Genomic DNA, 25,400 nt, shown 5'->3' on the forward strand with positions numbered 1-25,400 from the left:
CTAGAGCTAGAGCTATTCCAGGGAGAACTGGGGCTTGAGAATTCCCACCAAACACTTCAATATGTACAAATTTGGGCGTATGGCAGCAGCTGTGACCATCTATGACTACTGGCCTGTTGGCTTACAGTGATAATGGTGGTGTAGCTCAGAGCCCACCCATTACTCCTGGCCCCTTGGGTGATGGTGATAATTTGGTGGTGTAGCTCTGAGCCCACCTATGACTACTACTGGTCCATTGGCTGACAATGATAATGGTGGTGTAGCTCTAAACCGCCTATGACTACTAGCGGTGTAGCTCTGAGACCACCCATGACTCCTGGTCCATTGGCTGCCAGTGATAATGGTAGTATAGCTCCGAGCCCACTCATTACTCCTGGCTCATTGACTGATAGTAATAATGGTGGTGTTGCTCTGAGCCCACCTATGACTACTGGTCTATTGGTTTACAGTGATAATGGCAGTGTAGCTGTGAGCCCACCCATAACTACGATAATGCCGGTTTACATCCTGAGCCCGCCCATGACTCCTGGTCCATTAGCTGATAATAGCCGTGTAGCTTTGAGCCCGCCCATAACTACTGGTCCATTGGCTGACAGTGATAATGGTGATGTAGCTCTGAGCCAGCCCATGCCTCCTGGTCCATTGGCTGACAGTGATAATGACGGTATAGCTCTGAGCCCGCCCATGACTACTGGTCCATTGGCTGACGGTGATAATGGTGGTGTAGTTCTGAGCCCACCCATGACTCCTGGCCCATCGGCTTACGATAATAGCGGTGTAGCTCTGAGCCCATCCATGGCTGTTAGTCCATTGGCTGATGACGATAATACCGGTGTAGCTTTGAGCCCACCCATTGGGTAATAGTGATAATGGTAATGTACCTCTGAGCCCGCCCATGACTACTGGTCCATTGGCTGACCGTGATAATGGCGGTGCAGCTCTGAGCCCACTCATGACTGTTGGTCCATTGGCTGATAATGGTAGTGTACCTCTGAGCCCGCCCATGACTACTGGTCCATTGGCTGACAGTGATAATGGTGGTGTAGCTCTGAGCCCATCCATGGCTACTGATCCATTGGCTAACAGTGTTAATGGTGGTGTAGCTCTGAGCCCACCCATGACTCCTGGCCCATTGGCTAACCATTATAATGGTGGTGTAGCTCTGAGCCCACCCATGACTCCTGGCCCATTGGCTGATGATAATGGTGGTGTAGCTCTGGGCCTTTTCAGGTTCTTGTATTCACTGTGTTTCTTCTCTTTAGGTTGCACCCAAAGAATTGCTTGGGAGTGCGGCAGTTTGCGGAGACCATGATGTGCGCGGTGCTGTACGACGCGGCCAACCGCTTCATCCACGAGCACTTTGTGGAGGTGTCCATGTCGGAGGAGTTCCTGGCACTGCCCTTTGATGAAGTCCTGGAGCTGGTCTCCCGGGATGAGCTGAATGTGAAGGTGGAGGAGCAGGTACGTGTCTATAGACAACGAGGACGGGTTGATCATCCTGTCCGGTCACATTGGCCCTGCTGTACTCTGACATAAGAATGTAAACAAGCTCCCAACTGCTATAGGGGCCTGGAGTTTTTCATGCTGGTGTTGCTGCTGACATAACTCTCAGGTCGGTGACAGTAAAAAGTTTACAGGCTCATCAAGCAAAAGCTTAATGCAAAGCTTCTCTGGTTGGATGAAGTGGACAGTGTGACATCATCTCCCTGAGTCACACCCAGCTCCCCACTGTGCATGCGTGAGTTTGCTTAGTGCTCTGTGAATAGTCCTGCAGCCCCCTGGAACATGGGAGGTGTCCCAGGAGGCTGCGGGAGGGAAGGGGGCGGGGCAAGGAGCATTAAGCTTGGTTAGTGCTTTGTGAATGGTCCTGCAGGCTCCCGGGACATGGGAGGTGTCCTAGGAGGCTGCGCGGGCGGGGGCAAGGAACATCATGCTTGCTTGGTGCTCTGCGGGGGGCGTTGCTGGGTCTACAAAAGATCTCAGGCTAGAGCCCATGTGCATGCTTGGGGGACATACACATGTATATACAGTAATATACGTGTGTGTGTATATATGCACGTGTGTGTGTGTGTGTGTATATATATATATAATCTCCCTTGAGAGCTCCCGCTTGCATCAGGGTCCCGCAGAGAGCCCCCCCCGCTTGCATCAGGGTCCCGCAGAGAGATCTCCACACATTAGGGTTCCTGGAGAGCCTCCCCCGTAAAATCAAGGTCCCGCAGAGAGCCCCCCACTTGCATCAGGGTCCCGCAGAGAGCCCCCCCCCCCCCACTGGCATCAGGGTCCCTAGAGAGATCCCCACACATCGGGGTTCCCGGAGAGCCCCCCCCCCCCCCCACACTTGCATCAGGGACCAAGATCTCGGGCTAGATCCCATAGCAGCGTAGAAAAGAAAGTAATGCGCTTGGGGGGCATACACATGTATATACAGTAATATACGTGTGTGTGTGTGTGTGTATCCCCAGAGAGCCCCCCCCCACTTGCATCAGGACCCCTGCAGAGACTCTGGGCTATGGGGCCCCAGATTCGGGGCTATAGCCCCAAAAGCCACCCCCTAGCAATGCCACTGGTGCTCTGTGAATAGTTCTGCAGCCTCCTGGGACATGGGAGGTGTCCCAGGAGGCTGTGGGAGGGGAGGGGGTGTAACAAGGAGCATCAAGCTTGCTTGGTGCTCTGTGAATAGTCTTGCAGCCTTCTGGGACATGGGAGGTATCCTTAGAGGCTGTGGGAGGGCGCGGGACGGGGCAAGAAGCATCAAGCTTGCTTGTTGCTCTGTGACTGGCCCTGCAGCCTCCTGGGACGTGGGAGGTGTCCTTGGAAGCTGCGGAAAAGGAGGGGGGGGGGGGGTGTGGCAAGGGGGGGGGGGGCAGGGCAAGGAGTATCAAATACAGTTTTTTTCTATGCTGCCATTTCGTAGCTTTATCAGGTCTTAGCCCTCTCCTGGTCTGTGATTGGACAGTGAAAGGAGAACCAGCAGACTGATAAGCTCATCTCTGTCACTCTGCTCTTTCATCCTATCAGCGTGCCCCTTGTTGGCACCACATGAGTTCAGCAGCAGAACAGCCTCATCGTGCTGCTTCTTCTTTCACCTAGACTTAGCTCTGCTGTACAGGGGTTGAACGGGACTGATACCAGTAAAAATTTGGATGATGACCTTCTCTTATGTCTCTCTGGCGGTAGGTGTTTGAAGCTGCGTTGGCGTGGATTCGCTACGACCGGGAGCAGCGAGAAGTCTTCCTCCCGGAGCTGCTGACTAAAGTCCGCCTGCCGCTTTGCCGCCCCCAGTTCCTCACCGACCGCGTGCAGCAGGATGATCTGGTGCGCTGCTGTCATAAATGCCGGTATGTGTAACTGCAACACGGGGGAGGTGTTCTGTAGTCCCGGTTTTGTTTGCGATAATACTGCAAAGTACACAAGGCAGCTCTTGGATTTTGGGCAGGATCAACAGGTCATTTTTTGCATTTGCTGACCAGATCTAAAAAAAAAAAAACATTCAGTGATATATTTAATTTTGTTCGTGTCTCCATGGCTCTTAACCAGTTCCTTCCCAGCCTATAGACCAGTGATGGTGAACCTTGGCACCCCAGATGTTTTGGAACTACATTTCCCATGATGCTCATGCACTCTGCCGTGTAGTGGAGCATCATGGGAAATGTAGTTCCAAAACATCTGGGGAGCTGAGGTTCACCATCGCTGCTCTACACTAATGAAGACCGGCCCGGGACAGTCCTCATCCTATGAAAACCTCTCGGAACGATCCTCGTGCGTGTCCAACGGGACACACTGCCGCAAGATCTGTCACCGACTGTGTCCGATGACAGATCACTGTAGCAGGCAGCTGTCGGTACCATGTGATCGTGGTGTCCAATCACAGTAGATCACGTGGCAATTGTAAACAATAGATGGCTTCCTTTCATTGTGTACAATTGTGTTGCTAGCTGTGATTGGTCACAGTGATCACATGGTACAGACAGGGCCAATCGCAGCCTCATCTGTGCCATGTGATCGCTGTGACCAATCACAGTAGATCACATAGCAATTGTAAACAATAGATGGCTGCCTTTTCATTGTGTTGCTAGCTGTGATTAGTCACAGTAATCACATGGTACAGACCGGGCTGTGGTCAATCACAGCTAATCACAATACACACTGAATGAATCAATTTAATTAAGTAAAAATGGTTACTTATACCAGTGAAATTCACTGGTATAAGCAATCATAATGTGTAAAAAAATAAAATAAAAAATACTGATCACTTCTCCCACGTTAATACAGTTACTGTGGTAACACTGTATTGCTCTGGTCACAGTGTGTTTAAAAAAAATAAATAAATTGAAAAAACTAATAAAAAGAAGATCGAAGAAAATTTTTTAATAAAATTTTTGTACATGCTGTCACCAGTCAGTGTCCCTGATCACCGCCACACCAGTTATATGATGACAGAAAATAATAATGTAAAAAAATGATGTAAAAAATAATAATACATTTTGAAAAAAAAAGAATATTTAATTTCTTAATTTTCCCAAAAATTGTGACAAAAGTTACAACTTCAAAGAACTCGCCATGCCTCTTACTACATACCTTAGTCTGTCTACTTTCCAAAAAGGGGTCATTTGGGGACATATTTTTACTGTACTGGCGTATTTCGGGAAATGAGATTGGCCGCCAAGTACATCAGGATTGATTTTAATTTATTTTCTTCTTCTTCTTCTTTCTACATTTGAAATAAAAAAAAAAAAAAATATATATATATATATATATATATAATTCCCATAGTTTGACTCTATAATTTTCCTACAGACTAAATATTATTCACTGATTTGGGTTATTTTCACCAAAGAAATGTAGCAGAATACAATTTGGGGTGAAATTTATGAAGAAGGATTATTTATTTGCAAATTTTTTAACAAAAACAAAGAAACTCGCGTAATTTTTCTTTTTTTTTCTTTTTAATTTTCTTTTTTTTTTTTCTTTTTTTCTCATTTTATTTAGCCAAAAAAAAAAACCCATTGGGGATTAAATACCACCAAAAGAAAGCTCTATTTGTATGAAAAAATATATAAAAATGTCATTTGGTTACAATGTTACATGAATTGTCATTCAAAGTGTGAGAGGTGCTGAAAGCTGAAAATTGGCCTGGGCAGGAAGGGGGTGAATATGTCCCGTATTAGAGTGGTTAAATTCCCCAACTTTTTGACCATTTTTTTTTTTTTTGGCTATAGGGTTAGGAGCGTCTGGTACAAATGGTCAGGTATTTTTGATACTGGTATGGACTTAAAGCAAAGGGACTTCTCTCCTAGGACCGGTCACACTTATGTAGGATGAATGTTGTGAGACGAGCTTGTGGTGTGTTTTTAGGGATCTTGTGGATGAAGCGAAGGATTACCACCTGATGCCGGAACGCAGACCTCATCTACTAGCGTTTAAAACGCGTCCACGGTGTTGCACGTCGATCGCCGGTCTAATCTACGCCGTGGGAGGGCTAAACTCGGCAGGTACCTTGTATTCCTGAATATTAATTGCTGTAAGGTTCAGTCATTTTGTATCTGTGAGGATGCTGGTCTTGGCATCGACTGCAGACCTATTCCTGGCTGGAGTATGGTGCACAGTGCGCTCCTACCACTAGGGGGTCGGGGCAATTAATCTGGTCCAGACTGTGGTAACAGTTTGGTGAAGACCCTTTTCTGTTCCACCATGACTGTTCCCTGTGTACAAAGCCAGCTCCATAAAGGCATGGTTGGACCAGTTTGGTGTGGAGGAACTCAAGCGTCCTGCACAGAACCCTGACCTCAAACCTACTGAACACCTTTGGAATGAATCAGGTTGCCAATGATGAGACAGGTCTTCTCACCCAACATCAGTACCTGATCTCACAAATGGCATGATTGGCACAAAATCCTATAGACACAGTCCGAAACTTTGTGGGAAACCTTCCCGGGAAGAGTGGCACCACCTCCATAATGACATGGAATGCTTGTTGTGAGCCGGGTCTACTCATCCAAAATCAGTACCTGACCTCACAAATGGCCACAGACCTCCTACAAAATCTTATGGAAATCCTTCCCAGAATAGCGGAGGATGTTATAGGCACAAAGGGGGCAACCCCATAATATTGGTAATAGTTTTGGAATAGGATGTGCAACAGTTCAACCTTATCCACCATGACTGTGCCCCTGTCTACAAAGCCAGGTCCATGAAGACACTGATGACCAGTTTAGTGAGGAGGAACTCCTGTGTCCTGCACAGAGCCCTGACCTCAACCCTACTTAACACATTTGAAATGAATGGGAATGTCCATTGTTGCACCAGTCTCCTGGTCCCTTGGTCTCCTGGTCCCTTGGTCTCCTGGTCCCTTGGTCTCCTGGTCCCTTGGTCTCCTGGTCCCTTGGTCTCCTGGTCCCTTGGTCTCCTGGTCCCTTGGTCTCCTGGTCCCTTGGTCCCCTTGGTCCCCTTGGTCTCCCTGGTCTCCTTGGTCTCCTTGGTCTCCTGGTCCCTTGGTCTCCTGGTCCCTTGGTCTCCTGGTCCCTTGGTCTCCTGGTCCCTTGGTCTCCGTGGTCTCCTTGGTCTCCGTGGTCCCCTTGGTCTCCCAGGTCTCCTTGGTCTCCCTTGGTCTCCTTGGTCTCCCTTGGTCTCCTGGTCCCTTGGTCTCCTGGTCTCCTGGTCTCCATGGTCTCCTGGTCTCCATGGTCTCCTGGTCTCCATGGTCTCCTGGTCTCCATGGTCTCCTGGTCCCTTGGTCTCCTGGTCCCTTGGTCTCCTGGTCCCTTGGTCTCCTGGTCCCTTGGTCTCCTGGTCCCTTGGTCTCCTGGTCCCTTGGTCTCCTGGTCCCTTGGTCTCCTGGTCCCTTGGTCTCCTTGGTCCCTTGGTCTCCTGGTCCCTTGGTCTCCTGGTCCCTTGGTCTCCTGGTCCCTTGGTCTCCTGGTCCCTTGGTCTCCTGGTCCCTTGGTCTCCTGGTCCCTTGGTCTCCTGGTCCCTTGGTCTCCTGGTCCCTTGGTCCCCTTGGTCCCCTTGGTCTCCCTGGTCTCCTTGGTCTCCTTGGTCTCCTTGGTCTCCTTGGTCTCCTGGTCCCTTGGTCTCCTGGTCCCTTGGTCTCCGTGGTCTCCTTGGTCTCCGTGGTCTCCTTGGTCTCCGTGGTCCCCTTGGTCTCCCAGGTCTCCTTGGTCTCCCTTGGTCTCCTTGGTCTCCCTTGGTCTCCTGGTCCCTTGGTCTCCTGGTCTCCTGGTCTCCATGGTCTCCTGGTCTCCATGGTCTCCTGGTCTCCATGGTCTCCTGGTCCCTTGGTCTCCTGGTCCCTTGGTCTCCTGGTCCCTTGGTCTCCTGGTCCCTTGGTCTCCTGGTCCCTTGGTCTCCTTGGTCCCTTGGTCTCCTTGGTCTCCCTGGTCTCCTGGTCCCTTCGTTTCCATGGTCTCTTGGTCTCCCTGGTCTCCTGGTCTCCCTGGTCTCCATTGTCTCCATGGTCTCCATGGTCTCCTGGTCTCCATGGTCTCCTTGGTCCCTTGGTCTTCCCGTCCCTAGTACCTGACATCAGAAATGGGCATGAATCCCCACAGACGCAGTCCAAAAATCTTGTGGAAAGCTTTCACTGAAGAGTGACTATCTCTGGCCTCGCCCCTTTCATTCATTGTATTTCAGTTGTTTCAGTCAGGGAGGCTCCGCATTACATGTGGGTGTTACTTATGCAAATGAAGTCTGCCTAGTAATCTCCATTCCTCTAGACTGACATCCACCCATCGAGGGATTTTAATATTTGCCATAACCCTTCCCACTGCTTACATCAGGACTGAGTGCTCTTGGGGGGGGGGGGGGGGGAATGCTGAGGCCGGGTGCTGTGAGGTCCAGGGTTATGGAGTGGGGGGTGAGAAGTAACAATCGGGAAGGGGTTATGTGGTGCCTTTGAACGTACTGAACTGTTTCTCCAGAATGTGTCCCTGTGAAGTGATTCCCTGTTAAATGTTTAAGACGAGTAGCACATTTCTACGCAGGCGATTCTCTGAACGTGGTGGAAGTCTTCGACCCCATCGCCAACCACTGGGAGAAATGCCAGCCGATGACCACGGCTCGCAGCAGAGTGGGCGTCGCTGTTGTGAATGGGCTCCTGTACGCCATCGGAGGATACGACGGCCAATCGCGGCTCAGCACTGTGGAAGTCTACAACCCGGAGACAGACGTGTGGACCAAAGTGGGGAGCATGAACAGCAAAAGGAGGTGAGGGAGAGATTTTATTATAGTGTCGTACAGAAACGATCCTAAATCTTTTCTTACTTGTATAGCTCTGACATATACCGCAGTGATGTACAGAGAACACTGAGCCAATCACATCAGTCTCTGTACCAGAGGAGCTTACACTCTAATGTCCCCTCCCCAACAGTCACATCAGTCTCTGCACCAGAGGAGCTTACACTCTAATGCCCCCTCCCCAACAGTCACATCAGTCTCTGCACCAGAGGAGCTTACACTCTAATGTCCCCTCCCCAACAGTCACATCAGTCTCTGCACCAAAGGAGCTTACACTCTAATGCCCCCTCCCTCCCACAGTCACACACTATTATTATTATTATACATTTCTATAGCTCTGACATATACCCCAGTGCTGTACAGAGATCACTGAGACAGTCACATCAGTCTCTGGACCAGAGGAGCTTACACTCTAATGTCCCCTCCCCAACAGTCACATCAGTCTCTGTACAGAGGAGCTTACACTCTAATGTCCCCTCCCCCCACAGTCACATCAGTCTCTGTACAGAGGAGCTTACGCTCTAATGTTCCCTCCCCAACAGTCACATCAGTCTCTGTACAGAGGAGCTTACACTCTAATGTCCCCTCCCCCCACAGTCACATCAGTCTCTGTACAGAGGAGCTTACACTCTAATGTCCCCTCCCCAACAGTCACATCAGTCTCTGTACAGAGGAGCTTACACTCTAATTTCCCCTCCCCAACAGTCACATCAGTCTCTGTACAGAGGAGCTTACGCTCTAATGTCCCCTCCCCCCACAGTCACATCAGTCTCTGTACAGAGGAGCTTACGCTCTAATGTCCCCTCCCCAACAGTCACATCAGTCTCTGTACAGAGGAGCTTACACTCTAATGTCCCCTCCCCAACAGTCACATCAGTCTCTGTACAGAGGAGCTTACACTCTAATTTCCCCTCCCCCCCACAGTCACATCAGTCTCTGTACAGAGGAGCTTACACTCTAATGTCCCCTCCCCAACAGTCACATCAGTCTCTGTACAGAGGAGCTTACACTCTAATGTCCCCTCCCCCCACAGTCACATCAGTCTCTGTACAGAGGAGCTTACGCTCTAATGTCCCCTCCCCAACAGTCACATCAGTCTCTGTACAGAGGAGCTTACACTCTAATGTCCCCTCCCCAACAGTCACATCAGTCTCTGTACAGAGGAGCTTACACTCTAATTTCCCCTCCCCCCCACAGTCACATCAGTCTCTGTACAGAGGAGCTTACACTCTAATTTCCCCTCCCCAACAGTCACATCAGTCTCTGTACAGAGGAGCTTACACTCTAATGTCCCCTCCCCCCACAGTCACATCAGTCTCTGTACAGAGGAGCTTACGCTCTAATGTCCCCTCCCCAACAGTCACATCAGTCTCTGTACAGAGGAGCTTACACTCTAATGTCCCCTCCCCAACAGTCACATCAGTCTCTGTACAGAGGAGCTTACACTCTAATTTCCCCTCCCCCCCACAGTCACATCAGTCTCTGTACAGAGGAGCTTACACTCTAATGTCCCCTCCCCCCACAGTCACATCAGTCTCTGTACAGAGGAGCTTACGCTCTAATTTCCCCTCTCCAACAGTCACATCAGTCTCTGTACAGAGGAGCTTACACTCTAATGTCCCCTCCCCAACAGTCACATCAGTCTCTGTACAGAGGAGCTTACACTCTAATTTCCCCTCCCCAACAGTCACATCAGTCTCTGTACAGAGGAGCTTACACTCTAATGTCCCCTCCCCCCACAGTCACATCAGTCTCTGTACAGAGGAGCTTACACTCTAATGTCCCCTCCCCAACAGTCACATCAGTCTCTGTACAGAGGAGCTTACACTCTAATGTCCCCTCCCCAACAGTCACATCAGTCTCTGTACAGAGGAGCTTACACTCTAATTTCCCCTCCCCCACAGTCACATCAGTCTCTGTACAGAGGAGCTTACACTCTAATGTCCCCTCCCCAACAGTCACATCAGTCTCTGTACAGAGGAGCTTACACTCTAAATTCCCCTCCCCAACAGTCACATCAGTCTCTGTACAGAGGAGCTTACACTCTAATTTCCCCTCCCCAACAGTCACATCAGTCTCTGTACAGAGGAGCTTACACTCTAATGTCCCCTCCCCCCACAGTCACATCAGTCTCTGTACAGAGGAGCTTACGCTCTAATGTCCCCTCCCCAACAGTCACATCAGTCTCTGTACAGAGGAGCTTACACTCTAATGTCCCCTCCCCCCACAGTCACATCAGTCTCTGTACAGAGGAGCTTACACTCTAATGTCCCCTCCCCAACAGTCACATCAGTCTCTGTACAGAGGAGCTTACACTCTAATTTCCCCTCCCCAACAGTCACATCAGTCTCTGTACAGAGGAGCTTACACTCTAATTTCCCCTCCCCAACAGTCACATCAGTCTCTGTACAGAGGAGCTTACACTCTAAATTCCCCTCCCCAACAGTCACATCAGTCTCTGTACAGAGGAGCTTACACTCTAATTTCCCCTCCCCAACAGTCACATCAGTCTCTGTACAGAGGAGCTTACACTCTAATGTCCCCTCCCCCCACAGTCACATCAGTCTCTGTACAGAGGAGCTTACGCTCTAATGTCCCCTCCCCAGCAGTCACATCAGTCTCTGTACAGAGGAGCTTACACTCTAATGTCCCCTCCCCAACAGTCACATCAGTCTCTGTACAGAGGAGCTTACACTCTAATGTCCCCTCCCCAACAGTCACATCAGTCTCTGTACAGAGGAGCTTACACTCTAATTTCCCCTCCCCAACAGTCACATCAGTCTCTGTACAGAGGAGCTTACACTCTAATTTCCCCTCCCCAACAGTCACATCAGTCTCTGTACCAGAGGATCTTACACTCTAATGTCCCCCCACAGTCACACATTATTATTATTATTATTATTATACATTTCTATAGCTCTGACTTGTACCCCAGTGCTGTACAGAGAACACTGAGCCAGTCACATCAGTCTCTGGACCAGAGGAGCTTACACTCTAATGTCCCCTCCCCCCACAGTCACATCAGTCTCTGTACAGAGGAGCTTACTCTCTAATGTCCCCTCCCCAACAGTCACATCAGTCTCTGTACAGAGGAGCTTACACTCTAATGTCCCCTCCCCAACAGTCACATCAGTCTCTGTACAGAGGAGCTTACACTCTAATGTCCCCTCCCCAACAGTCACATCAGTCTCTGTACAGAGGAGCTTACACTCTAATTTCCCCTCCCCAACAGTCACATCAGTCTCTGTACAGAGGAGCTTACACTCTAATTTCCCCTCCCCAACAGTCACATCAGTCTCTGTACCAGAGGATCTTACACTCTAATGTCCCCCCACAGTCACACATTATTATTATTATTATTATACATTTCTATAGCTCTGACTTGTACCCCAGTGCTGTACAGAGAACACTGAGCCAGTCACATCAGTCTCTGGACCAGAGGAGCTTACACTCTAATGTCCCCTCCCCAACAGTCACATCAGTCTCTGCACCAAAGGAGCTTACACTCTAATGTCCCCCCCACAGTCACACATTATTATTATACATTTCTATAGCTCTGACATATACCCCAGCGCTGTACAGAGAACACTGAGACAGTCACATCAGTCTCTGTACCAGAGGAGCTTACACTCTAATGTCCCCTCCCCAACAGTCACACACATGATGATGATGATTATTATTATTACTATTATACATGTATATAGCTCTGACATATACCACAGTGCTGTACAGAGAACACTGAGCCACTCACATCAGTCTCTGTGCCAGAGGAGCTTACACTCTCTAATGTCCCCTCCCCCCACAGTCACACATTAATATTATTATTATTATACATTTTTATAGCTCTGACATATACCGCAGTGCTGTACAGAGACCACTGAGCTAGTCACACATCAGTCTCTGCACCAGAGGAGCTTGCACTCTAATGTCCCCTCCCCCCACAGTCGCACACTATTATTATACATGGATATACAGGGTTAGACATTGCTAGATCTCTGTGCTTCTCTATGCAATACATGCATATCGTGGCTGGTGGGAGGGGCCAGCAGGGTGCTTTTTTTTTTTCTTCTAATAACGTTTGTCTCTCCTTTTCAGTGCGATGGGGACGGTGGTCCTGGACGGACAGATCTATGTGTGTGGGGGATACGATGGGAACTGCTCCCTGAACTCTGTAGAGACCTATAATCCCGAGACTGACAAGTAAGACTCTGATAATGAGCGTGTTCCATCCTTTCCTGTTTTATATTAGGAAATCGTAACTGACGCCTTCCATGTCTAGAGCAGGACTTGTCCCTGGTCAGCACTTTCACACAACTCCTGGCAGGAGGCCTCACGACTTCCCGTTGGGTATGGGTGGTAATAATCCGGGTGTGGTGGTATTTACCACTCAATGCATCTTTATTCCAGATGGACGGTGGTGACGCCAATGAGCTCCAATCGCAGCGCGGCGGGCGTCACCATATTCGAAGGCCGGATTTACGTCTCAGGTGGACACGATGGACTTCAGATCTTCAACACTGTACGTGCTCCTTCCTTCCTTCCTTCCTAAGGCTACCATACACATTACAATCCTATTGTACAATATTTATACAACCTCCTGCAAGCTGACCATACACTATACCATCTGATTGTACAAACTCTGAGACCCCTTGCACACAGAGCATCCCTCCCAATGTTTTAGTGCAGAAGACCTGCGGAACCGGAGCATCACTGCTAATCACCGGTACCACTCAGCAAGGCCCGGGATAAGGGATGGGCAGGAGGGGCAGCTGCCCTGGGCACTGTTGTATCATGTGAGGTGGGTTGCTCCTCAAGGATATTGGGCAGGGGGGGGATTTGGAAGGCAACAGGGGGTAAGAATTGCTCTAGAAGGAGAAATTTGATGGTGGGAGGGGGCTTTTGGGGAAGAGGATTTGTGCTAGGAGAGGGGATTTGGTAGGTTTGTTCTAGAAGAGGTGATATGATGGAGGAGGAAGGGAATTTGTGTTATCAGGGTACTTTTTTTGGGGGGTTGGGAGGAATTTGTGCTGGTAGGGGGGTTTGGAGTCTGGGTTTTCTATAAGTTTGGGATGGTTGTAGACTGGGCTTTCTAGAAGTTTGGGGCGGTTGTAGACTGGGCTTTCTAGAAGTTTGGGGTGGTTGTAGACTGGGCTTTCTAGACGTTTGGGACGGTTGTAGACTGGGCTTTCTAGAAGTTTGGGACGGTTGTAGACTGGCCTTTCTAGACGTTTGGGACGCTTGTAGACTGGGCTTTCTAGACGTTTGGGACGCTTGTAGACTGGGCTTTCTAGAAGTTTGGGGTGGTTGTAGACTGGGCTTTCTAGACGTTTGGGACGGTTGTAGACTGGGCTTTCTAGAAGTTTGGGACGGTTGTAGACTGGCCTTTCTAGACGTTTGGGACGCTTGTAGACTGGGCTTTCTAGACGTTTGGGACGCTTGTAGACTGGGCTTTCTAGACGTTTGGGACGCTTGTAGACTGGGCTTTCTAGAAGTTTGGGACGGTTGTAGACTGGGCTTTCTAGAAGTTTGGGACGGTTGTAGACTGGGCTTTCTAGAAGTTTGGGACGGTTGTAGACTGGCCTTTCTAGACGTTTGGGACGCTTGTAGACTGGGCTTTCTATAAGTTTGGGACGGTTGTAGACTGGGCTTTCTAGAAGTTTGGGGCGATTGTAGACTGGGCTTTCTAGAAGTTTGGGACGGTTGTAGACTGGGCTTTCTAGAAGTTTGGGGTGGTTGTAGACTGGGCTTTCTAGAAGTTTGGGACGGTTGTAGACTGGGCTTTCTAGACGTTTGGGACGGTTGTAGACTGGGCTTTCTAGAAGTTTGGGACGCTTGTAGACTGGGCTTTCTAGAAGTTTGGGACGGTTGTAGACTGGGCTTTCTAGAAGTTTGGGACGGTTGTAGACTGGGCTTTCTAGAAGTGTGGGGCGGTTGGAGACTGGGCTTTCTAGAAGTTTGGGACGGTTGTAGCCTGGGCTTTCCAGACGTTTGGGACGGTTGTAGACTGGGCTTTCCAGACGTTTGGGACGGTTGTAGACTGGCCTTTCTAGACGTTTGGGACGCTTGTAGACTGGGCTTTCTAGACGTTTGGGACGCTTGTAGACTGGGCTTTCTAGAAGTTTGGGACGGTTGTAGACTGGGCTTTCTAGAAGTTTGGGACGGTTGTAGACTGGGCTTTCTAGAAGTTTGGGGTGGTTGTAGACTGGGCTTTCTAGACGTTTGGGATGGTTGTAGACTGGGCTTTCTAGAAGTTTGGGACGCTTGTAGACTGGGCTTTCTAGACGTTTGGGACGCTTGTAGACTGGGCTTTCTAGAAGTTTGGGATGGTTGTAGACTGGGCTTTCTAGACGTTTGGGATGGTTGTAGACTGGGCTTTCTAGACGTTTGGGACGGTTGTAGACTGGGCTTTCTAGACGTTTGGGACGGTTGTAGACTGGGCTTTCTAGACGTTTGGGACGGTTGTAGACTGGGCTTTCCAGACGTTTGGGACGGTTGTAGACTGGGCTTTCCAGACGTTTGGGACGGTTGTAGACTGGGCTTTCCAGACGTTTGGGACGGTTGTAGACTGGGCTTTCCAGACGTTTGGGACGGTTGTAGACTGGGCTTTCCAGACGTTTGGGACGGTTGTAGACTGGCCTTTCTAGACGTTTGGGACGGTTGTAGACTGGCCTTTCTAGACGTTTGGGACGCTTGTAGACTGGGCTTTCTAGACGTTTGGGACGCTTGTAGACTGGGCTTTCTAGACGTTTGGGACGCTTGTAGACTGGGCTTTCTAGAAGTTTGGGACGCTTGTAGACTGGGCTTTCTAGAAGTTTGGGGTGGTTGTAGACTGGGCTTTCTAGACGTTTGGGACGCTTGTAGACTGGGCTTTCTAGACGTTTGGGACGCTTGTAGACTGGGCTTTCTAGACGTTTGGGACGCTTGTAGACTGGGCTTTCTAGACGTTTGGGACGCTTGTAGACTGGGCTTTCTAGACGTTTGGGACGCTTGTAGCCTGGGCTTTCTAGAAGTTTGGGACGCTTGTAGACTGGGCTTTCTAGACGTTTGGGACGCTTGTAGACTGGGCTTTCCAGACGTTTGGGACGGTTGTAGACTGGGCTTTCCAGACGTTTGGGACGCTTGTAGACTGGGCTTTCTAGACGTTTGGGACGCTTGTAGACTGGGCTTTCTAGACGTTTGGGACGCTTGTAGACTGGGCTTTCTAGACGTTTGGGACGCTTGTAGACTGGGCTTTCTAGACGTTTGGGACGCTTGTAGACTGGGTTTTCTAGACGTTTGGGACGCTTGTAGACTGGGCTTTCTAGACGTTTGGGACGCTTGTAGACTGGGCTTTCTAGACGTTTGGGACGCTTGTAGACTGGGCTTTCTAGACGTTTGGGACGCTTGTAGCCTGGGCTTTCTAGACGTTTGGGACGCTTGTAGCCTGGGCTTTCTAGACGTTTGGGACGCTTGTAGACTGGGCTTTCTAGACGTTTGGGACGCTTGTAGACTGGGCTTTCTAGACGTTTGGGACGCTTGTAGACTGGGCTTTCTAGACGTTTGGGACGGCTGTAGTCTGTGTACCAGTTTGAGGCATTCACCCACCCATTCCTTCCTATAGTTGCAATTTTGGGTGCAGTTTTTCTTTAGGAAAGGAAATGCTGAGTCATATAAAATCGTTTGTTCCAAATAAGGGTGATAGAGTCCATAAGTTGGTGGGCAGCACATTTTGGGGATTATGCACAGACCCCTTTCTGGTTTTTCTTTTTATTTAACCTCTTCTGCTCTCATGGACCAGAGCAATTTTTGGTATTTCCACAACCTCCCTGTTTTTATTTAGAGTGGTTAAAAAGGGGGTGGGATCAGTTTTAAGCTTAGCTTAGTTGTAGACTAAGCCCTTGTACACACGGGTCGGAGATTTCGACAACCAAATCCTTTGGATTTTGTCCAAAACTGTTGCATACACACGGTCGGACAAAGTTGTCGGAAAATCCGATCGTTCAGAACGTGATGACGTTATTACGTTACGATGGGACTACGTTCAGGCTAGTAGCCAATAGCTTTGATGTAGGAATTTGATCTGAGCATGCGTGGCACTTTGTCCGATCAGAATTCTCTACACATGATCGGAGTATGTCCGATCGGAGCATTTTGGCTGAAAATATTTCCGGCAAGTTTGAAAATTTGGTCCGACGGATATTCCGACGGAAACAGTCCGATGGAGACCACACACAGTCGGAATATCCGACAAAACGCTCCAATTGGACACATTCCGTCGGAATCTCCCACCGGGTGTACAAGGGCTTAGTCTACAACTAAGCTAAGCTTAAAACTGATCCCACCCCCTTTTTAACCCCTCTAAATAAAAACAGGGAGGTTGTGGAAATGCCAAAAATTGCTCTGGTCCATGAGAGCAGAAGAGGTGAAATAAAAAGAAAAAACCAGAAAGGGGTCTGTGCATAATCCCCAAAATGTGCTGCCCACCAACCTATGGACTCTATCACCCTTATTTGGAACAAACGATTTTATTTGACTCAGCATTTCCTTTCCTAAAGAAAAACTGCACCCAAAATTGCAACTATAGGAAGGAATGGGTGGGTGAATCCCTCAAACTGGTACAACAGACGGCAATAAAAACCCACAAAATCAAAAACAAACCGACTGCCAGACCAAATAAGTCAATGAAGTCCAAGTGAAAAAGTCATCTTATTCATACATCCTCTACAGGAGGGGGTTGCTGTGCATTTCTATGACTTCCATCTAACCACCAGCCCCTGGACTCCATTTCCATGCAACCATCCTGGGTCACCCTTTTGCACTGGACCCAACCAGCCTGAACAACCTAAGAGACTGGACTTCCACATTAAGTCTTGGCCATACACACATTGAATTCCGAATGATGTTTGTGTTCGAAAATTGCGCCTTTCAATAACCGTTAGCGGGGCTGCACCAACGGAAATTTTTTTTTCGTGCGGCCATCAAAATTTAGTGATTGGGCATGTTGAATTTTTTTTTTTTTTTTTTTTTTTTAAATAAACACATTTCTAATGAATGGTGGGAGAATCGTCCGAGAAATATACGATCTAAAAAGAAATGGGCATAGGCTGCGAACTGGATAGAAAAGAAGATTCCCGACCACAAAATTCTTCTTTTTTTTTTTTTTTTTTTGTAGCAACATGAGGTGAAATTGAAGGCTTGGTTGGTCCAATTTCTAAAATCCATTGGTGGCGCCATCAGATTACAAAACGCACAAAATTTTTGATTTCCGATCATCAAATCGTTCAGGATTCAACCTATGTGTGGCCTCCATAAGATAACAAAGTAATACGTGTATTGTTTTTATGAGACAAACTAAAGTGAGGGGGGGGGAAAGTATTTGATCGGCTGCTGATTTTGTACGATTGCCCTCTGACAAAGAAACGATCGGTCTGTAATTTTAACGGTCGGTTTATTTTAACAGCGAGAAACAGAATAACAAAAAAAAAAAATATCCAGAAAAACGCATTTCAAAAAGTTATGAATTGATTTGCCTTTTAATAAGTGAAATAAGTATTTGACCCCCTTCACAAAACATGGCTTAGTAGTTGGTGGAGAAACCTTTGTTGGCAATTAGAGGTCGGACGTTTCTTGGGGTTGGCCTCCAGGTTCACACACATCTCAGGAGGGATTTTGTCCTCTTTGCAGATCCTCTCCAAGTCATTAAGCTTTCCATGCTGACCTTTGGTAACTCGAACCTTCAGCTCCCTCCACATATTTTCTATGGGATTAAGGTCTGGAGACTGACTAGGCCACTCCAGGACCTTAATGTGCTTCTTCTTGACCCACTCTTTTGTTGCCTTGGTCGTGTGTTTTGGGTCATTGTCATGCTGGAATACCCATCCACCACCTATTTTCAATGCCCTGGCCGAGGGAAGGAGGTTCTCACCCAAGATTTGATGATACTCTCGCCCGTCCATCGTCCCTTTGATGCGGTGAAGTTGTCCTGTCCCCTTAGCAGAAAAACACCCCCAAAGCATAATGTTTCCACCTCCATGTATGACGGTGGGGGATGGTGTTCTTGGGGGTCATAGGACCTCCATGTATGATGGTGGGGGATGGTGTTCTTGGGGTCATAGGACCTCCATGTATGATGGTGGGGGATGGTGTTCTTGGGGTCATAGGTCCTCCATGTATGACAGTGGGGGATGGTGTTCTTGGGGTCATAGGTCCTCCATGTATGACGGTGGGGGATGGTGTTCTTGGGGTCATAGGACCTCCATGTATGATGGTGGGGGATGGTGTTCTTGGAGTCATAGGTCCTCCATGTATGACGGTGGGGGATGGTGTTCTTGGGGTCATAGGACCTCCATGTATGATGGTGGGGGATGGTGTTCTTGGAGTCATAGGTCCTCCATGTATGACGGTGGGGGATGGTGTTCTTGGGGTCATAGGTTCTCCATGTATGAGGGTTGGGGATGGTGTTCTTGGGGTCATAGGTCCTCCATGTATGACGGTGGGGGATGGTGTTCTTGGAGTCATAGGTCCTCCATGTATGACGGTGGGGGATGGTGTTCTTGGGGTCATAGGACCTCCATGTATGATGGTGGGGGATGGTGTTCTTGGGGTCATAGGACCTCCATGTATGATGGTGGGGGATGGTGTTCTTGGGGTCATAGGTTCTCCATGTATGAGGGTTGGGGATGGTGTTCTTGGGGTCATAGGTCCTCCATGTATGACGGTGGGGGATGGTGTTCTTGGGGGTCATAGGACCTCCATGTATGATGGTGGGGGATGGTGTTCTTGGGGGTCATAGGTCCTCTATGTATGACGGTGGGGGATGGTGTTCTTGGAATCATAGGACCTCCATGTATGGTGGTGGGGGGTGGTGTTCTTGGGGGTCATAGGACCTCCATGTATGATGGTGGGAGATGGTGTTCTTGGGGTCATAGGTCCTCTATGTATGACGGTGGGGGATGGTGTTCTTGGAATCGTAGGACCTCCATGTATGATGGTGGGGGATGGTGTTCTTGGGGTCATAGGACCTCCATGTATGACGGTGGGGGATGGTGTTCTTGGGGGTCATAGGACCTCCATGTATGACGGTGGGGGATGGTGTTCTTGGGGTCATAGGACCTCCATGTATGACGGTGGGGGAAGGTGTTCTTGGGGTCATAGGACCTCCATGTATGACGGTGGGGGATGGTGTTCTTGGGGGTCATAGGACCTCCATGTATGACGGTGGGGGATGGTGTTCTTGGGGTCATAGGACCTCCATGTATGACGGTGGGGGAAGGTGTTCTTGGGGTCATAGGACCTTCATGTATGACGGTGGGGGATGGTGTTCTTGGGGGTCATAGGTCCTCTATGTATGACGGTGGGGGATGGTGTTCTTGGAATCATAGGACCTCCATGTATGGTGGTGGGGGGTGGTGTTCTTGGGGGTCATAGGACCTCCATGTATGATGGTGGGAGATGGTGTTCTTGGGGTCATAGGTCCTCTATGTATGACGGTGGGGGATGGTGTTCTTGGAATCGTAGGACCTCCATGTATGATGGTGGGGGATGGTGTTCTTGGGGTCATAGGACCTCCATGTATGACGGTGGGGGATGGTGTTCTTGGGGGTCATAGGACCTCCATGTATGACGGTGGGGGATGGTGTTCTTGGGGTCATAGGACCTCCATGTATGACGGTGGGGGAAGGTGTTCTTGGGGTCATAGGACCTCCATGTATGACGGTGGGGGATGGTGTTCTTGGGGGTCATAGGACCTCCATGTATGACGGTGGGGGATGGTGTTCTTGGGGTCATAGGACCTCCATGTATGACGGTGGGGGAAGGTGTTCTTGGGGTCATAGGACCTTCATGTATGACGGTGGGGGATGGTGTTCTTGGGGTCACAGGCAGAATTCCTTCTCCTCCAAACACGGCGAGTTGAGTTGACGCCAAAGAGCTGGATTTTGGTCTCCTCTGACCACAACACTTTCACCCAGTTCTCCTCTGAATCATTCAGATATTCATTGGCAACCTTCAGATGGACTGTAAATGTGATTTCCTGAGCAGGGGGGACCTTGCGGCGGCTGCAGGATTTCAGTCCTTCGCGGTGTAGTGTGTTACCAATTGTTTTCTTGGTGACGATGGTCCCAACTGCCTTGAGATCATTGACCAGATTCTCCGGTGTAGTTCTGGGCTGATCCCTCACCGTTCTCATCATCATTGGAACTCCACGAGGTGAGACCTTCCATGGAGCCCCAGACCGAGGGAGACTGACCATTATGTTGTGTTTCTTCCATTTGCGAATAATCGCACCAACTGTTGTCACCTCTCACCAAGCTGCTTGGCGATGGTCTTGTAGCCCATTCCAGCCTTGTGTAGATCTCCAATCTTCTCCCCGACATCCTTGGACAGCTCTTTGGTCTTGGCCATGGTGTAGAGATTGGAATCTGATTGATTGCTTCTGTGGACAGGTGTCTCTTATACAGGTAACAAGCTGAGATTAAGAGAGTGCTCCTAATCTCAGCTTGTTACATGTGTAGAAGCCACCTGGGAGCCAGAAATCTTGCTGATTGATCGGGGATCAAATACTTATTTCACTCATTTAAAATGCAAATCAATTCCTAACTTTTTTTTTTAAATGCATTTTTCTGGATATTTTTGTGATTCTGCCTCTCGCTGTTATAATAAACCGACCATTAAAATTATAGACGGATCGTTTCTTTGTCAGTGGGCAAGAGTGCAAAATCAGCAGGGGGTCAAATACTTTTTCCCCTCAAAATAAATAATAAATAAATATATATTTATTATTTATTTTGAGGGGAAAAAGTATTTGACCCCCTGCTGATTTTTTATTTTTTTTCTAGAGCAGGGGTGTCAAACTTTTGGGCCACATCAGCATCTCGGTTGCCCTCCAAAGGGATAGTTGTATCTGCAAAGCTAGATGGTCCAGAGCCACCATCAGAATTCAAGAGTCCCCCCACCCTCCTTGCATCACAGTGCACCCCCTCCCCCCTTACATTGTTACATAGTCAGTCAGTTTATAAAAAGACACAAGTCCATCCAGTTCAACCACAAAAAAAAAAAAAAAAACATGATATCATTGTGCTAGGGTGGGAGCTGGGAAGCAGATGGTGCAGGGTCTGGAGGAGGACCAGAGCAGACCATGAGTCTGCTGAATGCTGGGGAGGTGGAGGCGCGGTGGTGCTGTGACTGGCAGAGGAGTTCTGTGCTCCTCTCTGCTGCTGACTTCTGAGACAAGGTGGAGGCAGAAATGAGGGGGGGGGGGGGGGGGGGGTTGGGGTGCCACAGCTGCAGAAGAGGTGCAAGGGCCACATGAAATGGCTGGAGGGTGGATTCGGCCCCCAGGCTTTGTGTTTGCCACATGTGACACACAGACAGAAAAACGTGAAAAGAAATGTGAGCAAAAAATTGTGTAATTGTAGATAGAACAAAATATTCTTTTTTTTTTTTTTTTTTTTTTTTTTCAGTAATGACACAAAAAAGCAAAAAAGAGAAGAAAATGTTTAAATATTAATGGTAAAAAAATCACATAGAAATGGGGAATAAAAATTCCAAGTAGTAAAAAAAAATAAAAGGAACAAATCGGCAGAAAAATAATAGCAAAGGGAGGAAAGAATTTAATTTGGGCTGATTAGGGTTAACTAGGAGTTAATAAGGGGTTACATGTTTTATTTTTTCTTGCAAGAAAATCAGTCTTCCCCTCCCCCCCCTTCAATACATCAGGGTCCCCATCAGTCCCCCCCCCCCCCTCAATACATCAGGGTCCCCATCAGTCCCCCCCCTCAATACATCAGGGTCCCCATCAGTCTCTCTTCCCCCCCTCAATACATCAGGGTCCCCATCAGTCTCTTCCCCCCCCCCTTACCCCAGGGTCCCCATCAGTAACCTTCCCTCCCCTTACCCCAGGGTCCCCCATCAGTCTCCCCCCCCTCTTACCCCAGGGTCTCCATCAGTCTCCCCCCCCCCTTACCCCAGGGTCTCCATCAGTCTCCCCCCCCCCCTTACCCCAGGGTCTCCATCAGTCTCCCCCCCCCTTACCCCAGGGTCTCCATCAGTCTCCCCCCCCTTACCCCGGGGTCTCCATCAGTCTCCCCCCCCCCTTACCCCAGGGTCCCCATCAGCCTCCCCCCCACACCCCTTACCACAAGGTCCCCATCAGTCTCCCCTCCCCCTTACCCCAGGGCCCCCATCAGTCTTCCCCTCCCCCTTACCCCAGGGTCCCCATCAGTCTCCCCCCCACACCCCTTACCACAAGGTCCCCATCAGTCTTCCCCCCCCTTACCCCAGGGTACCCATCAGTCTTTCCCTCCCCCATCTTACCCCAGGGTCCCCATCAGTCTTCCCCCCTCCCCCATCTTACCCCAGGGTCCCTATCAGTCTTCCCCTCCCCATCTTACCCCAGGGTCCCCATCAGTCTTTCCCTCCCCCATCTTACCCCAGGGTCCCCATCAGTCTTTCCTCCCCCATCTTACCCCAGGGTCCCCATCAGTCTTCCCCTCCCCCTTACCCCAGGGTCCCCATCAGTCTCCCCCCCACACCCCTTACCACAAGGTCCCCATCAGTCTTCCCCCCCCCTTACCCCAGGGTACCCATCAGTCTTTCCCTCCCCCATCTTACCCCAGGGTCCCCATCAGTCTTCCCCCCTCCCCCATCTTACCCCAGGGTCCCTATCAGTCTTCCCCTCCCCCATCTTACCCCAGGGTCCCCATCAGTCTTTCCCTCCCCCATCTTACCCCAGGGTCCCCATCAGTCTTTCCCTCCCCCATCTTACCCCAGGGTCCCCATCAGTCTTCCCCTCCCTTACCCCAGGGTCCCCATCAGTCTCCCCCCCTCCCCCTTACCCCAGGGTCCCCATCAGTCTTCCCCTCCCCCTTACCCCAGGGTCCCCATCAGTCTCTCTTCCTCCCCCTTACCCCAGGGTCCCCATCAGTCTCCCCCCCCCCCCTTATCCCAGGGTCCCCATCAGTCTCTCTTTCCCCCCCCCCCCCCCTTAGCCCAGGGTCCCCATCAGAGTCCCATCCCCCCCTTACACCAGGGGGTCAAATAAGGTCTTGCAGCAGGCGGTAGTCAGGTGGCGCCCTCTCCCTTTCATGTTTGTAATTGCCGGTCTCTCTGGTTCCTCCACAGATGGAATACTACAACCAGCACACCACCACCTGGCACCCCGTGGCCAGCATGCTGAACAAACGTTGCCGGCACGGAGCCGCCTCGCTGGGGAGCAAGATGTTCATCTGCGGCGGGTACGACGGCTCGGCCTTCCTCAGCGTGGCCGAGGTCTACAACTCCATGGCCGACCAGTGGTACCTCATCACCCCCATGAACACTCGCCGCAGCCGCGTCTCCCTGGTCGCCAACTGCGGCCGGCTCTACGCCGTGGGGGGCTACGACGGCCAATCAAACTTGAACTCGGTAGAAATGTACGACCCGGAGACCAACCGCTGGACGTTTATGGCCCCCATGGTGTGTCACGAGGGCGGGGTGGGGGTGGGTTGTATCCCGCTGCTGACCATCTAGCAGAGGGGGGGAGGGGCCACAAGAACACATCCCACTGTGACAGGAACCCAGGATCAATTCTTTTTTTTTTTTTTTTTTTTTTTTATAAATGTGAAACTTTAGACAGGTACAAATCCAGGTGCTCATTTTTCCTTTCCATCCTGTTTATCCCTTTGTGTCCCCCTCCCCCTCCATAATGGTCAGACAATCTCTACCAGTATAACGAATGTATTTATTGACTCCTCCCTCCAAGGGGAGGATCTTCAGGGTCCAAGCACAGACTGGCCAACTAGCGACCCTTTTTTTTTTTTTTATTAAACTCGTGAGCTTATTTCTCTGACTTCTGCACCAAAGTGATCGGCGTGTCGTGCACTGAGCTGTGTGTGTGCTTTCCTTCTCGTGTCCGGGAGCTTGCAATTATTATGTCAAGTCACTTTTTTCTTTTTTTTTGATTATTGTATATCTGTAGAATATTTGTTATCGATATATATAGTGCCATAGAGTTCCTTGTAATGAAACAAAAAAAAAAGGAGATTTTTTTTTGAAAAATGTTTTTTTGCAATTTGTTGTCTTCCTGTGGTGGGGAGGAGGGGGCCGGGCAGCAGGGGGCGCCTGTCTGGTGAGGGGCAGACCTGTGCACAACCAATACATTCCATTCATTTCCATTTAGTTACTTTTTTAGTTTAATTTGTTTTCAAATTCGATTTAATTTTATTTTCAAAATTCGTAACCCATGGAATTCAATTCGACCGAATTCGGAAAATTTTAATTGGCATTCAAATTCGAATCTGCATTTGAATTTATTCTATTTGGATTTTGAGAAAAAAAGGACGGTTATATTCTTTCTATTTTATTCTATTCTCTTATTTTCTATTCTCATTTTCTATTCTAATTTATTCTAATTAAAATACAAATTTATTCTATTTGAAATTTGAATTTCAGAAGACGGTTATATCCTTTCTATTTTATTCTTTTCTACTCTATTCTCTCATTTTCTATTCTATATTTTGTTGGAATTCAAATTTATTCTATTCAAAATCCAATTCCAGAAGAGGGTTATAGTCTCTCCATTTTATTCTATTTAATTTTATTGGTTTTTCAATTCTGTTCGAATTGACTATTTGAATTTCGGTAGATGGCTATATTCTTTCTATTTTATTCTATTACTTTCATTTCTGTTCTTTCTTCTGTTCCCTTTTCTACCTAATTCTCTCCTTTTTTTCTTTTCTTTCTTCCCTCCTTCTCTTCTTTCCCTCCATCTGTTCTTCTTTCCCTCCATCTGTTCTTCTTTCCCTCCATCTGCTCTTCTTTCCCTCCATCTGCTCTTCTTTCCCTCCATCTGCTCTTCTTTACCTCCATCCTTCTCTTCTTCCTTCTTCCTTCTTTTCTATTTTGTTTTCTATTCTAATCCATTTTATTATTTTATATTATAATCTATTATTTTATATTCTTTTTTTTTTATTGATTTTATTCTTTTTGTATTCTATTCTGTTCGAATTTATTCTATTTAAAAATCCAATTCCAGAAGAGGGTTATATTCTTTCTATTTTATTCTATTGGTTTTTCTATTCTTTTCTAATTGATTCTATTTGAATTTTGGTAGATGGCTATTTTCTTTCTATTATATTCTATTCTCTAGGTTTTTTTTTCTATTCTATTACTTTCATTTCTGTTCTATTTTATTTTATTCTATTCTTTTT

At 48.7% G+C, this 25,400-nt stretch overlaps 1 protein-coding gene across 2 annotated transcripts in view; it reads left to right on the forward strand.

Annotated features, from left to right (window-relative positions):
- The window catches only part of KLHL18 (kelch like family member 18), a 45,619-nt gene extending 21,368 nt beyond the window's left edge, over positions 1–24,251 (forward strand). Inside the window, exons 4-10 of one of the 2 annotated variants that reach the window (XM_077493548.1) lie at positions 1,263–1,461; positions 3,181–3,341; positions 5,359–5,495; positions 7,968–8,205; positions 12,331–12,435; positions 12,643–12,754; positions 23,335–24,251. In XM_077493548.1, coding sequence (XP_077349674.1) covers positions 1,263–1,461; positions 3,181–3,341; positions 5,359–5,495; positions 7,968–8,205; positions 12,331–12,435; positions 12,643–12,754; positions 23,335–23,721 — 1,339 coding nt within the window. In that variant the 3' untranslated portion in view covers positions 23,722–24,251. The remainder of the gene's footprint in view (positions 1–1,262; positions 1,462–3,180; positions 3,342–5,358; positions 5,496–7,967; positions 8,206–12,330; positions 12,436–12,642; positions 12,755–23,334) is intronic. The other variant, XM_077493549.1, reaches the window with a different exon arrangement.
- Positions 24,252–25,400: the final 1,149 nt, after the last annotated feature.

The sequence above is a fragment of the Lithobates pipiens genome, unplaced genomic scaffold (genome assembly GCF_037356315.1).
Source record: "Lithobates pipiens isolate NorthernLeopardFrog02 unplaced genomic scaffold, aLitPip1_a1.2 Scaffold_19, whole genome shotgun sequence".
Classification (NCBI taxonomy): Eukaryota; Metazoa; Chordata; class Amphibia; order Anura; family Ranidae; genus Lithobates; species Lithobates pipiens.